The sequence below is a fragment of the Phlebotomus papatasi genome, unplaced genomic scaffold (genome assembly GCF_024763615.1).
Source record: "Phlebotomus papatasi isolate M1 unplaced genomic scaffold, Ppap_2.1 HiC_scaffold_425, whole genome shotgun sequence".
NCBI lineage: Eukaryota > Metazoa > Arthropoda > Insecta > Diptera > Psychodidae > Phlebotomus > Phlebotomus papatasi.
The window spans coordinates 1-18597 of record NW_026604629.1 but is presented as its reverse complement, the minus strand read 5'-3'; the positions used below and the strand labels follow the sequence as shown (position 1 = coordinate 18597).

The 18597-nt window shown below is 32.0% G+C and overlaps 2 protein-coding genes across 4 annotated transcripts; both read right to left on the bottom strand.

Moving 5' to 3' along the window:
* Positions 1-39: 39 nt before the first annotated feature.
* LOC129809194 (uncharacterized) lies at positions 40-1744 on the bottom strand. Its single transcript, XM_055859008.1, has 2 exons — positions 1481-1744; positions 40-855 (listed from the first exon to the last, which is right to left on the bottom strand). Exons 1-2 carry the CDS (start codon positions 1481-1483, stop codon positions 175-177), a joined length of 684 nt encoding a protein of 227 aa, XP_055714983.1. The 5' UTR covers positions 1484-1744; the 3' UTR covers positions 40-174.
* Positions 1745-8253: 6509 nt separating this feature from the next.
* On the bottom strand, positions 8254-12644 carry LOC129809195 (uncharacterized). 3 transcript variants are annotated; one of them, XM_055859009.1, is made up of 3 exons: positions 12253-12644; positions 11696-12161; positions 8254-11603 (listed from the first exon to the last, which is right to left on the bottom strand). In XM_055859009.1, exons 1-3 carry the CDS (start codon positions 12638-12640, stop codon positions 8282-8284), a joined length of 4176 nt encoding a protein of 1391 aa, XP_055714984.1. In that variant the 5' UTR covers positions 12641-12644; the 3' UTR covers positions 8254-8281. The 3 variants fall into 3 exon arrangements, with proteins under 3 accessions (XP_055714984.1, XP_055714985.1, XP_055714986.1); XM_055859010.1 differs by lacking the exon at positions 12253-12644 and having other exon boundaries at positions 11696-12230; XM_055859011.1 differs by lacking the exon at positions 8254-11603 and having other exon boundaries at positions 11674-12161.
* Positions 12645-18597: the final 5953 nt, after the last annotated feature.

Sequence of the window (18597 nt, the reverse complement as noted above, 5' to 3'; positions counted from 1 at the left end):
ACCGCCCGCTACTAATAAAAACAAAAGGATCAAATTGATCCAAATTTGATTCCTTGCAAAGGATGGATCAGACTTCAAACTCTGAGTGCATATTGGGGGAAATGCATATATGGGAGAAATTAAAAGATTTATTTTTCGGTTAATTTCCAATATTTTTTATTAATATAAAAACCTTTACACTCGTTCATTCTCTATATCTGGAATGAATAGTTCTTCTCCATCGCTATCACTGACGAACATCACCTGTCCTTCGTGTTGCATATCCTTCTTTTTAATTTTCTCCTTCAATTTCTGAATTTTCGTTTTTCTTTTTTGGAGAAAATCTTGTCCTGCTGATCGTTTTATTTTCAACGTATCAGCTGGACTAGGAAGAGACACATTTTTCATGCTCGATCCTACTTGATCATCACCCCCGGGGTTGCTGGTGATGCCTGATTTAGATGCCGCATCAAACCCGTTAGAAGTTTTAGGCGTGATGGGTGGCGTCACTGCATCCATTGATAAATCAGTGTTAGTATCTTGGTCATCAACGATACCCATATCAATGTCCAAGATAGGGGTTTTAGTAGCTACACGTACACCATCTATAGTCATGACGTCTTCTTCAAAACGTAAAAGTTTGATGGCCCAATTTTCGTCAGACTTCATGGCATGACGATGAGGCATCAAACTATCGCTGAGACGTTTCGGGAGAAAAACTCTATCCCCGTTTTTCAGGAGAGCGATGACGATCTCCTGATTGAAGGTGTTCATCCCTGCTACAAACTCCGTAACACCGTAGTATTTCCCCATGATGAGGCTTGAGCTGTAGAAAGGCTTCTTCTGCTGAGCTTCCTTGAATAATTTCTTGAAATCCTGCAAAGAAATACAAAAACATTATATAAGTAAATGATCTATCACATTATTATATTACTGCAAAAAAACAGTTCTGCATTAAAATAAATAATTTCCGGAAATAATAAAAAAAAAAATTATCTGAATCACTCAAATACAAATTCACTTTTATCTATTGTTTATAGTTCACCCAATCACTTAAGTAAAAATATGAATAAATTGAATTGAAATTGAATTGAAATATTCTTTGTTTTATACATTCGCTCTGTCCCCCAAAAGATTACCAAAAACTAAATATATTTCACACAAATTTTTGGCTAATTTTTGAGGGGCAGAGAGAATATTACATAAAACATCACAACACATAGAAATATTATATTAAAAAAACTTTTTGATTTTACATGACAAAAGAATCATATTTATTGTACATTACAATTGAATATTAAAATTGCTTTCACTGATTGATTTAAGAAATAATAATAATTTTAATCTACACTATTTTTATCACTAATACCATCACTTTATCTATCACAAATTAAACACTTTAATAAGAAGACACAATATCGCAACTTTCCACGAATAATCTCTACACAACAACACAATTTAACTACTATTATTAATATAGCGATAAAATTATAATATTTACCATGATTGCTTATATCCTGTGTCACTACTGCACAAAATTATTATATTCCTTTCTCTCCGAAGGGTGATTGGAAAGTGATATTGAATGAGGAAAATTGAATGGGAAAAACAATTTTCGTGACAAATAATTTGAAAATCAACACCTTTCGCGTGTAAAAGTTGATGATCCCGACCAAAACATTTACCAGCGAGAAGAAAAATGCACATTCTGCATTAATATATTCACATCATCAGAAGTGAACTTGAAAACGGGGAATTTTTTTCATACAAGTACGTCAATAAAATTCTACACCTCTTAACGTATTAACCCTCTGTGGCTGTAATTTATTAATTCAGCTAATATTATGAAATAATACGAAGATATAAAACATGAACTGCATATGTCGAAAAAAGATATCCAATAAAATTAAAACAATTTGAATTAATCAGATGATGAATTTATTAGATAATAATAATAATAACAAAATTAAATTTACGATAAAATTACATTTCTATTACGATCAATTTCTAATTTAGAATCATATTCAGTGTAAATGATGCATGTAATTGTTTTAAGTAAAGTATTAGCAAAACGAGCTTCAATCCTGACGGATCCTTGTTCTAATAGAGAAATACATCCTTCAGAATGCGTGTCAGGATCTAAGTCGTAAGCTAACAGAAAAAATCCATTCTTAAAGTCCTTAAGAGATATTTGATGGGATTTATAGTCATGATGAATTCCTATACCGTTGAATATTTGTTGGTAGGCTTTACTGTACCAATTCTTTTCAAAATTCATCCGAAGGGGTTGAATTGGATGCGGCATTCCGTTAACAAGAAGTGCAAAATCAGTCATGTTAAAATGTTGAAAATTAAAAGGATTCTTAGATTTTTGCCCATTATATGCTTGGTTATCAACCATTCCGAATATTATTCTCCGTGGAAGAACACCGTGAATTATATTATCTAAATTTAAGGATGATGATCCTGATGGTACAGTCACAGTTTTTACTTCCACCTTTTTGTAGTGATACACTGCATTCTCCTTTTCTAGAACCATGTTGTGAGCAAGAAGAATATTAGGATTCACTGTAATTTGGTTCATATACATAGAAGCTTCTAAGAGGCGAAACTGTGGATTTTGATTGTCTTCACATAGTAAGAAAAAATTTGATTTCTCTAGTGTAATGTTTACACGTAAATCTACATTATTGATGAGTAATACAGGCTGATTAAACATATCGCAATGCAGCCTTCCCATAAGTTCCACTACATTGCTGTTTTTTACAAGATTTTTTCTTTCCTGATATCCTCTATTTTCTCCTATTAAGTCTTCTAAATCATTGTCATCCCGATACCATCCAGAATTTTGCAAGAATGTGTTCTTTGCATCTGTCCCATATGTCAAAAGTGTTTCTAAATAACTTCTATAATGATAATCACCTTCATTTTGTGATATCGTTTTACCATTTAAAGAAACAGAACAAGAACGAATTAATGAATGGAGAATATTGTTGACGATACCTGGCTGTTTTGTATCATCATCTTTATAATTTTGACCTGATTCATTCAAAAGTTGAATTTTAAACCTTAAATAAATGGATGAAAGATCCCTATAACAATCCCCGTGTGCTACAGAATAAAATTCTATAACAGAAGGATTATCTAAGCTTGCTATTGGCTGATAGGACACTTCTTCAGTGCGCAAAATTGATGTTTGTATTGGAGGTGATGCGAAAATATCTAATTCACTTTTCATGCATTCTCTGTATTTAGACATTATGAGAAAATATCCAAAGTTCTGGATTTTTCTGTTTTCTTCTTCTTCTTCTTCTTTTGTTTTTTGCTGGTATTTCTTTTAATTTTCTTTTTATTCTTACGCTTCACTTTAGAAACTTTCGATATGATTTTTTGCAGTACACTCGACTTTCGTTTAGACGCTTTAAGATGAGGGGATGAAGATGGAATGAACCCTTGTACATTTGATCCCGTATATATACCATCACCACTCATTGACTGTAACTTTTTCATAGCCTTATCCGTTAAGTTGTTTTGAGCTTCTCGACCACGATCAGACAATATTTTTCTAAAAGGCTTTGTTCCTATATCCATTAGAATGTCAGAACCTGTTTTAATTGCTTGGTCTTTTACTGCATTTAAACCTCTCATAAATAGGGGTCTAAGAACCCTGATAAGCCCACCAAGAATTGATCCTAATCCTCGACCTCTTTGAATACCTAAAAAACTTGGTCTATAAACGTCTCCAATCTCACCTCTACCGCATTGACTCAGATAATATTTCGTGTATATGTTACTCATTTTCAAAGTAAAGTGATATTATTTTGGAATAGGGGGTCTATTTATACATTTTGTTTTAATACTCACAAATTATTATTTTTTTTAAAGTGCAACACCAACATTGTTGGGGTTGCACTTGGTTCAAAATTATAAATTTCACCATCTTGTGAAGTAATTAAAATTTCAACGGTATCAAAACTCGTCTTTTCTAGAGGATGATATTGAATAGTTTCAAATGATTTATAGACTTCATCATTCTTTATTAATAATATTGTTCTTAAACACCTTGCAAAAGTATTACTCATGAGTTGATGTTTTATTATATCAGAATATACGAACATTAGTTTACGTGTATGAATTTGAGATTGAGTTTGTGGAACAACAGATGGATGGATACTTGCTGCAACAAAATCGTTATTGTCAATTTTTATAGGAGGTATATGAGAATTTTCCACAATTTTTAACAACTTTTTCTGATTTCTAACTTTAAAAGGTATTGCTAATAAAATAGTTTTCATTAGTTCTTCTATAGATATGTATTCTGTCTCGTAAAGAGGAATATCAAATATTCTGTTCTCCAGAAATATTGTTATTGTTGTTATAGGATCTCTACCATTACTTTCTACAATAGGATTTTCAAGTTTAATTACAGGTTCATGGCAATTGAACTTAACTGAAAAATGCGAGAGCGCACCTGTTTTATGTACCTGTGAAGTTTCACCATGTCCTTCTTTTATCTCACACACAGTTAACTGTTTAATTATCTCAGTTAAGCGTTTATCAATATCATTATTTATTTGATGCAAACTGGCTCCTACAAAATCATCAGATGGTCTCAAATCGTTGGTAAAAGTGTTCCTCAAGAGATATAATAGACTATGCAAAGGTGTGTATTGCGAAAAAATAGGTATTTCAGAATATCTATTGGATTTTTCTTCATGTCGAATAAGTATTGTTCTAGGTTGAGTAGGTTTCGGTTTTTCACGATCATCCGATGTCTTGGCGATATTGAATGATATTTCTGCTAATCCAACGACCCACTCATCAGAAAGAAAGAGTTTTGAGGGTAATTTTGTGTGGAAGTTTGCTAAAGTGTTGTTTGGGAAATAATTAGTTGACGAATTACTTAGAAGTGTTAAGTAAAATTCATTTGTTCTTGTCAGAGACCCCATAATGCTTGTCAATTTCACTTTTACTGATCCACTTTACGGTTTTATCGTCAGAAAATCTCACGAGATAATGAAGATTTTTGCCTAAGCCTCTAGTTTTTATAATTTTTTCGATCGGTGGAAGAACGCTATGTACCTTTTGTAATTGTTTTCCATAAAACCTTCCAGTAATAGGCGTATTTTTGAAATCACGCAAAGTGTATAATGCAAATGGTATTTTATTTATAATCTTATCAACCATAAATTTCTCTTCTGTCCATCTCTGTTCAAAACCTCTGTCAAAGTTGGCTCTAGGCTTTGCCACACGAACAATATCGTTTTTCTTCAGAAATTTTTGTTTGGTTTTAATTTTTGATACTAAATTTTCCTGTTTTTCTCTATAAATTTTATTCAGTCTTAAAATATCTAAATCGGTTACATCTGAAGGTTTCATTTTAATAGTTGAATGGACGTTATTGTTATATACGTATAAAAGATGGTGTAAGACATCTACATAACGTTTCGTATTTCTATGTGTAAAATATTTGTACATAAGTTGTTTCAGAGTCCTGTTAAATCTCTCTACAACAGCACACTTTAACGTAGGATTGTAAGAGAAATATTGTTTTATATTGTTTGAAGCAAGCATGTTACTGAATGAAATATTCTTAAACTCTTTTCCATGATCAGACTGAACTATTTGAGGTTTTCTTCCGCTAGAATTTAAAATATCCATAAATGCGTTTGTTACGTCTTTAGCAGATTTTGTTTTTAGAGGCCTCGCGAAAGCAAATTTTGAGAAAACATCGATCACTGTTAAAATGAAAGAATAGTTATCATTGACGTTTTTGAAATGCTTCATATCACATAAATCGATTTCCCATAACTCATCAATGTTAAACACCCTATATTGATTTCTTTTAAATTTTTTAATAACAGGAAAATGGAGTGTATAAGAGTCTTGCTTTGCTAGGTAATCTTTTATATCTTGTTGTGTGATATTTTCAGTTTTCAATTTATTATATAGTTTACGTGGAGATGCATACAGGTATGGAGATTCTATATTATTATAAAGTTCATTTATTTTATCATGTCCCATTTTATGTTTGTTTTAATATTACTATTAGTGCTTTTCCCTTTGCTTTTTCTCGTTGGGAAGTTGATCAGAGTCTGTGCAGTTTTCTTTGCGGACCGAGTTAAATATTCTCGTTTTCTTTCTGTAGGTGTATTAATACTTTTTTTGGAATCAGGATGGTGAGCAGAAATACGTTTTTTCACGCCATCTGTTGCAATGCTGTATACGGACCCATCTTCTCCTAATATATTCATCGTAGGGGGTAGTTCATTTAATTTAGAAATATTTCTAACATGTTCATTAACTTTCTGTGTAAAACTTTTCTGTACATCTTTAGGTAGTTTATCAAATTCTTCAGAAGGTATAAGGTCATCAAAATCTTCTACAAACGTATCGTCAAATTTATCATCATCATCATAGGGTAAAAAAGTAGTGTCCACGTTATTTTTATCGTCCACTGTATCTATTCCTATGTTATCGTCTTCGTAAATTATCTCATCTAAGTTAGGTTTAGTCTGAATTGATTTTATAGGTGTAATCTCTGTAGATTTATCGTTTTTAAATACATATTTTGTTTGAGTCCCGATATCAGATGCAGCTTTCCTTCCATATTTTTGAATATGTTCAGATTCCGTTTTACTTGGAAACGAATGGTATAATTCCGTATTTTGTTTCACGTGGGGTAGTTTATTTCTTTTACGAAAAGTCTCAGATTGTCTTATAAGAGATTGCCGGTATCTATACCATTTCTGAGATGCATTCAACTTCTTATCTTTTAAAATTTGGTATATCTCACGATCAAAATTGTTAAGCGACTTATCTAAATTCAAAATATCTTTTAAATTCTCAAAAATTTCTGGTGTTAACAGTATCATACGTTTAATTCTGTTATCTTTTCTACTGTTAAAACTCATTTTATTGATAAAATTTTTCCAATAATTCCAGATAGAATTGAAGATAATAACAATGGTACAAAGCCTCCTTTTTGCACAACTAATTTTCTCTTTGAGCATTCTGATGCTTTTGAGCAGGTAAACTTTCTCAAATCCTTTTTATACCTTTTCAAACTATTGTAACATTCGGGAGTTACACGATGGTTTCCTATCATAATATTGTGAGCAATTTCTTGAATTGTTTTAATAGTAGAAAAATTGCAATTTTTTAATATTGACTTGCGTAGTTTTGGGTTTGCATCTTTAAGTATATACAACATATACTTGTTTTCCTTCAAACGTTTCAAATTCCTCGATTTCGGTTTCATTTTCATTATATTTTGTAAGCTTATTTAATTGTTCAGATGTACAATAACAAGTTTCACAATTTTTATTAAAAATATTTGTGCGGAATCTCAAAACATCTGGTGTTTCTTGATTAAGGTCAATAAATAAATAACCGTAGGGTTTTGAAGTGCATTCTTTATATATGTTCAAAAGTTCACTAGGATTTTCAGGATGTAATTGTCTGGCCAATGGCATAAATTGTGATTTATCCCTAACGTTTCGAAATACTGTCAAATATTTTGCATTTAAGCTAATTGTTCGTGCAAATCGCGATTGGTAAAATATATTTTGGCAGATAAATATTATAGAAATATTTCTATGATGAGATTCTTTTATAAATAAATCACATATTTTCGGTTCATACTCTTTACTTGTCATCAAATCGTCGATAATTAAAAGCTTTGGAGTTTTATCGCTGAGACCGAGGCCTATGTTATCAGGAATTCCTTTGTATACTTCAAGATTTTTTATTCTAGGCAAATTATTAACACTACTATTTTCAGAAAAACACCATACAATTTTTGAGAAATCAACATCTGTCAGTTGTCGCAAATTTTCTAAAATTGCATGAGCAAAAGTTGACTTTCCACAACCAGAAGGGCCGGCAAGAATAATCGTAAAAGGTACAGGAAATTTGAGGAACATTGTGTGAATGTCTATTTTCAAATAAAAGTTTTCAGTGTAGTGATCTCCTATTTATACCATTGACAGATGTTTCATACGATGCGAAGTGAATATGCGAAGATGAGAAAATTAAAAATGCTGTTAATTAAAAAGATTTTTTTCTTTATTTTAATCCATTAAATAAATAAATAGAGATAAATAATAATATAATATAGTAATTATAAAATTTGAATTATATTAACATGAAAATTACAATAATCTTATATTTAAACTGAACAGATCATATACATCTTTTTTTTTTTTTTTAATATCTTTCATTTTCACATAAATAGATAGAAAATATTAAAATAAATATAATATAAATATTTAGAATAACTGTATATAGTAAGATTATATCACTAATACCCATACGGTAAGGTATTAAAATTTGCCACACAACGACGTTTATCAAATGTAAATTTTGCTGTTTTGGTTGAGGGTCCTGATGACATTTTAAAATGTGAACCTCGGAATATGGTATCCTTATATTGAACTTCAATAGGGTCTCCTCCATTCACGAGCTCTTTAAGGGCATCAAAATTAACCTTTTCTTCCACATGACGGTTCATAGTGATGCCTTTAAAGACTACTTTGTAGGAATAGGTACCTGTAGTGGGATTCAAAATACGGATACCATATGATTTTGGTCCTGTGGAAACATATTCATCTATGTATGACCCCTCCCCATAAGATGATAATTCGTCTGTTAATTCTCCAAGAAATGATCCAACTTTTAGTGGATTTTCCTCTCCCTTTGGAACCAAATATATGATAGAATCTGTATCACAATATAGTACATTTTTTCCTACTCGTGAAAGTGCTTTGTACAATGCTATTCTAGCGTTTGTTGTGGTACAGATTCCAACGCCCAAATTTACATGTTTAGATTCAGGTAAACAATCAGTTAAATGGGACCATGTGACAAATATTTTGTTAGGGCCACAAAGATTCAGTTGATGTACTTCAATACCCTCATTTGTCACGAATGCCATAAGTTCTTCTTGTGAACTACAGATCTCGGTTTTCTTTAAATCCTCTCTTTGAATGAACTTACCCCACAAACTATTCAGCATAAGTTTAGATAAACTTCTGCGTCCTTTGTTAAGGGTAATATTCTCTCTGTTGAGCTCTATCCCTTCTTTGAGCCGATAATTCTCCAGATATTGATCTTTAGAGTCATCAGACTCGCAACCTTCAGGCCATCCACTAGACTCTTGTTTAATTTTTAAGAAATTGTCAACATAGTCTGCGAATAAACCCCGTTCTCCAGAATCACGATCATACTGAATAGGCTCATATGACCATAATTCTAGAGCTTCTAGGATAATGTAACCATTTTCGACTGCGAGCCTAATTTCGTCCAAGGCCCAGTATCCTAAGAGAGATCGTTCATTATCGGTATGTGTGCACTCATCTAGATCGGATTTTTCTAGAACACACATAGCACAGAGTGGAAAAGTCAATCTATTGTCACACCGATATGGAAGAACAGGCAAATAAAGTGATCGAGGGGGTAAAACTTTACATTTTGCAACTCCGTCGTAACTCAAAATTTCACATGGATCAGTAAAATCTCTAATTATGGTAGGATGTCCTGAAAAGTATTTTGTATATTTATTTGCCCACGGGTACAAAGATGTAAAATCGTAATAATACATCTTATCACCCGGTTGAGCTTTACAATACAGTTTAAATACTTCAGTACGCCCCCCATATACAGCTGCTCTTAAATCAAATCCAGCATTGATAATTTCGCGATGGTTATCAATTGAATTATTCAACACTTGATCATATTTAAGAAGCTTGCGAAATTCACATTCCCATGTAAATTTTAATTTGTAACCCAATTTTCGTAATTTTGACAACCTATGCATAGTCATTTCATAACGATTTCCCAGTGTATCCAGAGGGTCTTTGCTGCACTGGTACTTTCGATCCTGCAAACATGTATGACCATGATAAAAACACCCGAAAAATTCGAACACTGTATTGGATTCCTCATCGTAACCGTCAACAATGAAGTTTGTATTCTTAATTTTCACTTCATAACGCAAATTTGGAAAAGATCTTTGTTTTTGAAAAATTAACCATTTGAGACCAATTTTACTTTGATAATGAATAAAATTTGGATTATAATTATTCTTAGGAGTAATACCTAAAGTATTCTCCCTTAAATAATTTTTTCGATATGCTTTCATGACAGCATCTGCGATTGTAACAGCTTGTAAAAATGGACTAATGCCTGTGGTCTCAAGAAAAGATATCATAAAATACAGGCATCCTGCGCGAAGAATATGTACATCTTGTTGACAATATTTAATGAGTTCCTCTCTATTATTAAATGGCCTATGCTTATTTTCATTGTACCATTTAACAAATTTAGTAAACTTATCCGATGACATACTATCAATTGGATAATATTCTATCGGAGGATATGATCCAATATAGTTTTCATTTTCGGGTGTATTAAACTTATATGGATATTCCCCCTTATTGCAATCCACTAGACCAAAACTCGCGCTAAATTTTGATAATGCAAGAGGAATAAATGCAATTGAATCGATGAATGTGACTTGGTTAACGGAAATACAAAGAATTTTCCGACCAACTAAGATAGGATTAATCTTCAAATCTCTATTACACAATTCTTCAAGGATGAATTGAGCATCATACCCTTTTGCATTATGTGCAATTGCCACAACAGGCCATTTACGGAATTTAAATACATAATTAATAAATTTTGTAACACACGTAGATGTATTATCATTAGAAAAAACATTTTCGAATGGATTGCAATTAGGGCATACGGCAGGAAATGAAGATGATTCGTAGCATAGGTGACAAACAATATTTGTCACGCATATATTTGGAGAATGGCGATAAAATCCCTGCCCTTCATCAAGAAACTGACACTCAAAGTCATAAAAAATAATCTGGAATTCTTTAGGCGGTTTACTTTTAAAACTTTGAATGTAACAGTAGTGGGGTTTTTCTACAATTTTATTACAAGAATAACATTTTGACGTGTTACACTTATGATTTGATGCAACTTTGTAAAATGTATCACAAGTTGGACAAATCTTAAATGCATCACACGTCTTCTCTTTGTGATAATTGTAGCAATCTTCCCCACGAAATTCTCGATTGCAATCGTCACACTTCTTAAGAGAATCAACATAGAGACACGGTGGTTTTTTATTGCAATACCTACATCGTCCTGGGCATTTATGATTGTGATTATAAAGAGCATCACATGTTTCACATTGATGTCTAAAATTAAAAAACGACGCTACATTGCTAATGCAAAAATAGTGACGTTCTTTTTCGTCATAAAATAAATTTATGCGGTTCTCTGAATTTTTTTCTGATTTTGGTGATTTAAATATGATGCCCTTACAATCACCTAACTTATTATATACAGTTATCAAATATTTAGGAAATTTTGCGGAAAATACAGAAATAAAATTTAGATCATACTCGCCGTTTAGCGATATTGCAGCGCCACACTGTTTGACCATATTTATTGCCTGAGTTCGCAACTTTTTTGTGTATCGCCTACAACTATTGAGGGTCTTCTTACGGCGGTCCTTGTTTTTCATATTAAGGATTCTCCCCATAAGAAGTGCAATCGGCAGACAAAATTCTTTCACACCAGGGTCGACAACACTGAATTTCTTATATCTGGAATGAAATATTCATTATTAATTCAGGTCTCAAAATTTATTTATTTATTTATCCAACTGATTGATTTAATAAGAATTTAAAATCTCTACCTTTTAATTTCATTAAAATCCATATTAGCGGTTTTATTTTGTCCACGTCCTTGCATCATATGCACAATGGATGATGTTATGAGAAGTTCTTCACTAGCACCAAAAGTGGCGTTACTCTGATTTACCTTCTCAAATCGACTAAACAGATTTTCAGGTGCCAGAGCATGGATAGGTGTAAGTCCCACGTATATTGGCGTAACTTCAGGATTCTGTGGTAAATGGAATTCCATAGTTGCTTTGTCCCCAATATTTCCTTCTGATTGTATGATGCTGATAATTTCTTGCAAAGCTTCTCTTAACCATGCATAGTCAGGCGATGTCTCAGGTTTTTTTAGAAGAAATCTCACGCCTAATTGTGTGAGACTAAATTTTTTGTTAAAGGACTTTTCCTTCCCTAACACCTGGACCATAGAGGGTTGGTTGACGATAAGCTCATCGCCGTCAGCATTAACATTATCATTACCACCTGTAATTAGAAGTATATCAATATATATTTTTTTAAATTTATATATTAAGCTTTAATTTTTTATTTTCTCTATATGTTTTTTAATACATACCTCTTCCTGTCTGACGAGTTTCCTGCACAACTTCACACGATCCTTCATCATCGATACTATTGTCTGCATTACCAGTAAAACCATTATCTTGGTGATGGCTTGATTCAGGAGAAATAGATGAGGATGAGGATGAATTCGAGACGATCATAGAATACTCTGAATTATTAGCTATATCAAGAAAAAAAGAAAACAAATTTAGATATAACGATATGAATAATATGTAAGCTCCCCATACAAATTTTCTGTTTCGTGTGGTTTTTGTGTGTAACCGAAAATGTGCATATTCCAAGAACCGCGTGTTATAAAATAAAATAATTGAATGATTTAGATAAAATATACACTTACCACTACATTTCCAAAGAAGTCGTAAGATACGATGACAGATCATAACATCACCATCTACATTTAAAATGTCACTGGTGTAAATTGATTTTTCTTCATTAGATACAGAGGTACCACTTTTTAAAACATCTTCAATTTTATTTAGCACTTCCACTTGATAAAATTTTAGTTTAGGCTCTTTAAGAATTTTAAAGAGTGTTGAGAGGGATTTATTTGAGAGCAGAAGCTCTTCCAAAAACGATGAATTTTTCATGATAAAGTAGAAAGTGTTGTTAACCACTGAAAGTAATATACCAGAGTGATCGATTTTGGACATTGCAATCATCAATAAGTCACAATTTATGAGAAATATGATCTTTTTATTTGCATAAAATACATTTACTGGAGCAGCAAATCAACTCATTTGACTCATCAAATTTTCAGAATGTATTTAATGAAGTACATGACGTAGTATGTATGTGTGGAAATATTTCAAACCTTAATAGTCAACAGTTTTGCTTCTACATTACATATTTTTTTATGATAGTCTTATTTAATTCACATTTTATTTGTTGTGTTAATATTACAGATATTATCGTATACGAAAGGTAATTCATGAAATAATCTAAAATAATTTATGGGCGGACGCACGTCCACAGGTGGCTTGAATGCACTTGAATCCATTTTCTTAACATTTTGATTTTTACATGAAGTTACATAATTTTCACAATATTCTTTTACATAAAATCTTACTGAATTGTTATATATTAAAGTGAAGTTAAAAAAATCATTCAAATCCGTTAGTTTTGTAAATTCTGATTTAGTTAATATTACTGATACATCATTTTGGGTGAAAACAATACATATGGTATTATTGAAAGTCATAAAATCTATTTTCACGGTATCCTCGGCCTTCTCGCTGATAATGCTGTGGTAGAAGAAGAATTGGCCATCGTCAATTTGCTCTTCAGAAATATTCAATCTTTCCTCTATATTTTCTTTTGCTTCGTAGAATGTTATCCACTGAACTCTGCTGAATTTAATAGAATCAACTCCAAAGTAATGATTTTGTGCAGAAATTTGTAAAATTGGTGCATAACTCTCAGCATCAAATCCAATTGATACAAATGTAGAATAACAGTCGTTTAAAAAATATGTATATCCTTGTAATATAGCAGATGTATTTCGACTTTTTAAAGGGGGTATTACACTTTCTGTTGTAATTGTATAATTCTTCTCCTTTGAAGTATCTGGATTTAACTGCAATTCACTTGTAGAAACTTTTCTCTTCTGACTAGTTTTATTTCTTTTTGTCCGTTTTTCTTTCACTAATTTCTTTTTCAATTTCTCCATTCCTTCTTGCATTCCTTATAGAAGTATTTTGAGTGTGTCCCCGTCAATTGTTTTTTACTTACTGATGAAATATTACTTTCTTCTAGGATATTTAAAATGTTTCTGAAATAATTCGACAATTTTCCGATCATTTTCGGGTGTTTGTTCGGAAAACATACTTATAAACTTATTCATGGATGTACCTTTCCCCCTAAAAACAGCATATACACAACAATAATAACCACAAACAGCTGTCCATGATGATTGGAGAAGTCTATTATTGAATAAAATTTTATTATTCCTTACGAATTTTGTGAAAAATCTATCAAAATATCTGTTTTGTAGAAGTCTTCCGTAGGAATCAAAAAATTCTATAGGCCTACTTGATTTGGGTAAATAAACTGCTACCCAATGTTTTCCTGGATGAGTTGAAATAGCTGTATTAACTATTATAAGTCCAGGCCTTTTAATATCTTTTAGAGGTAAATAATCTAATGGAAATACACCTCTGAATATTTTCCGGGTATATTTATTTCTCTTAAGACACGACGTTATGTGTGACGAATCCATGATATGTAACACATACACCTCTTTATGCACTTGTATTTATACACAGTAGCACTAAAACAATGAATTTAAAAAAAAAAGCCATATGCTGACCATGTCACTGCCCTGATATACCTAAGAATGATGATAAAATGCATGATGTGCATTTTTGATATAAATACATATTTGAAAACTGTATTCCTGTTAACAACAACAACAAGTCATTGGCTATGAACACTTTTCACATGCAACCTTTAATTATTTTAAACCCTAATTTATTTATTTAAAAAACGTAACTTCACAATTATAGATAATATAATAATTCACTATTTTTGACCTTCCTTTTAGGATTCCTGTCTCTTTTCCAGAAAAAAATTAAAAAATATTCATCCCTCTCTTTCACAATTACGTTGCGCTTGTCTATCCTATCCTTATAATTCTGTGTAGAGTTGTTTTTGTAAAAAATTATCCACATATACATCCGTATGGCTGAAAATTCTCAAGATATACAGCCGTACGTCTGTTTTCTTCTTTTTCGTTTTCTTCTTGTTCTTCTTCTTCTTCTTCAAATATTGCAATTCTTTCTACTTCCCCAAAGTATGAAATTAGACGTATGGTTGTATAACGAGAAAAACAGCCGCACGATTGTATATCTTGAGAATTTTCAGTCATGCGGTTGTATATGTGGAAAATTTTTACAAAAACAGCTCTACATGGTTGTATACTTACTACTCCTATGTCCAGTTTCATAAAGACCCCTTAAGATCCCTGATAAGTTCAATTTAAATCCCTTGGTAGTCAACAAGACAAATATTTTGCTACTTGGGTATGACTTGAAAGCGAAGAACACTCAAAGCAAAGATGTAAATGTTCTTCCGGTTCGAGGTGGTTTATCTCTTTGGCAATTCTTCACCTTTTTCCACCCGAAAAAGTGGCATCAATCAGCTGCTCCTCATTCGCCTCGCACGGGATATCCTTTGAGGTTACCTCTCAGGTGCACCAGTTTAAATAACCTCCCAACTGCTTTGGCAATTGCATCAATGGCAATAAATTTGTGTCAGTGCTTTTTATTGGCAACTTCTTGCACCTTCCGAGGGTTGCATGAATTTTTTAATCAACAAAAAAAGCTGAAAAATCATTTAATATTCTGCATCATTGTCCAAATTATTCACACACCAACCATCTTAGCCGGCGGCCAAAGGCTCTTTGTAGACCTTTTATCCGCTACAATTGCCATTTGGAACCAAGCTGTATAAATTTTCAACCATTTTCAGCTCACCTGGAATGGGGCGTTGGGCGTTGTGATGTTAAATTACCAGATTTTTAATTTTTTACACGTTTTTGCTATTATTTTAATTATCATCGAATATTTGTTTTATGAAGGTGTTTTCAATTTTTAATATAGTTTATTTTTGATTTAAAAAAATATGGTAAAAAGGTGAAGTGTTCTAAGTCAGGGTGTGTGCGACGTCAGAAAGATTTTCCCTATGTCAAAACCGTTTTAACGGTGATGGGTAATGTGTTCTTCCCTTAATGATGGAACCTCTAAAGGAGTTTTAAACAATCCCAATTGTCCCCTGCAAATCACATAATGCAATGCCACGTGACTCCTGAAGATGAGCATACATACAAAATATTTTATGTTTCATATCTCATTGGTAATTGAATTAAATTCTTGACCGAATTATATCATAAAGAAAATTGGTATTGGATTGCCTAAAGTGGTTCAAAGTTAAAAAAGAACCATTGATGTTTAACCATTTCAAATATGAACTTACATGCTCAGTGGTTTGAGATAGTAGCATTTGGGATTTAGAGACCCCACAACCCTATCCGCAGGTTTAAAGGGGTTTACTTTTAAGAAAGTATAAACAATTATATAAAATTTTGAAATAATCATAAAATTCAGAAAAAATATTTAAAACAGTAATATTTTGATTATATTCATCTGCTATGATGTCGATCACCACCATTAATAAATATGTCTTCAAAAATCAGGTATCAACAGCGGAATTTTCAAAATTTTGAACTAAAATTTTCATCAATTTTTTTTTCAAATTCTTTGTGCAATAAAAATAATTTTGTTGAATCAATAAAAAATCTTCCGATAAATCCTCGTAAGAAAAACTGTACGAAATTTTAATTTAGTCTGTGCATTAGGGTGTTTCAACAAGGAAAAATTTTTTTTGGCACTATTCTCACGGTGCTGCATTTGATGAGACAAGAAAATTTGTCTTCGGCGACCATATGATCAGATGCCGTTTAGAGGTAGCTTAACGACCCTCTCTGTAGTGTAAAATCAGAAAAATGTTTTACAGGGAGGGTCATTCAGCCACCTCTAAACGGCCGGCGTCTGATCATATGATCGTCGAAGAAAAACTTTCTTGTCTCATCAAATACAGCACCGTGAGAATAGTACCAAAATTTTTTTTTCTTTGTTGAAACGCCCTACTGTGCAGTTGGTTCGTTCTAAATTTTAAAATCTGTACCATTACCATTTCTAAAATTTTCAGGAAAAGACAATTTGAGAAAAAATAAGTTGACGATCCCAAATAGATGCACTTAATGACTGATCCTTTCAAATGAAATGTCTCCTAGACCAAGGGGAAAGCTCCTAGGCTTCGCACGTACTCTGAATCTGATCTATTTTCCAGGACATGTGTCACTTTTAAGACTAGGCATTAAAATACACTATAGGTAGGTCAAATTCATTGAATGAATATTGGAAAAATATTAAATGTTTAAAATCAGAGGTAAAATAATAACTTTTCGCTGTCGAATCGATAGTATTGATAAATCTATATCTACTATATTAAGCAAATATCGGTTTTTTACGCATTGTTGAGCCATTTATTGTGATACTCTGTGAGAAAATTGGTGTGTATCTGGAGAACTAGAGTAATTTGCATCTGATTAACTTGAAATTTTCGGGCCAGCTGCTTTTAGATAGATTATCTACAGAAGTACCTACATAGTATAATTGAGAAATATTGATTTTTGTAATTTTGGCAGTAACTTGAAAAAAACATCACGGTTTTTTGTCTAAAATATGAATTTAAATATTTATGATAAATATAATTGTTTATTAATTTTAAAAGTTCTGTGTACCTCTCTAAAGAATCTGTCTAAGCGGCCACCCCGAAAATTTCAAGCCAATCAGTAGAAAATTTCTCCAGTTCTACCATACGCCAGGCTCGCCGTGATCAATTTATTTTTTACTGACTATTTTATGTAATGTTCTATGGGGACACTTCCGGTAATCGCCAGTGGAAATTTATTTCACCTCAAGAAGAAAAACAAATTTTCTGTCTTGCCCCGAGCTTTCGGTTCGGTGCAAGACAGAAAATTTGTTTTTCTTCTTGAGGTGAAATAAATTTCCACTAGCGATTACCGGAAGTGTCCCCATAGAATATCCATTACGCCAGCTCATTATCCAACAATTTTATGTAATATTTTACCGACCAAAAATGTTTTCCTCCAACAAACTTGCCATCAAGTATAGCGTAACAGCGTTATCACACTTGCACATTAAAATTTTAATGTGATTCACATTAATTGTCGCTTGTGAGCGTCCAAATATGTTATTTGTGTCTTTGAGTCACTTAATATTTGGGGTTTTTCTATTTATTGATAAAGAAGTGGACTTGGCCTGCAAAAATAAGTGTAAATTTACCTAGAGCAAAAATATTTTTCACATTAAAAAATTAAAGAGAAAATCGCATTCATTTTTCGCATTAATGCCATAAATCAATTTATATCAAATTTTGCGGGCAAAGTCTACCTTTTTATCAACAAATAGATCAAATTTTGAATATAAAATGATTCAAACACACAAATTACACATTTGGACTCTCACCAGCGACAATTAATGTGAATCATATTAAAATTTTAATGTGCAAGTGTGATAACACAGTAAGACGGGATAATTTGGAAATCATGTTTAATTTTGAACTAATTTGGAGATTTTGGTTTACTTTTTCTCTCTGACCATCTGAAACAGTGAAAATAAGTCAAAATTCCAAAATAAACATAATCCCGAATTACCCCATCTTACCCTAATCAGAAATAAATAATATGTAATAAATAATAATGTAATAAGAAAACACTTCTTTGATAAATGTCTAAAAGAGCCCAACTTTCCCCTAT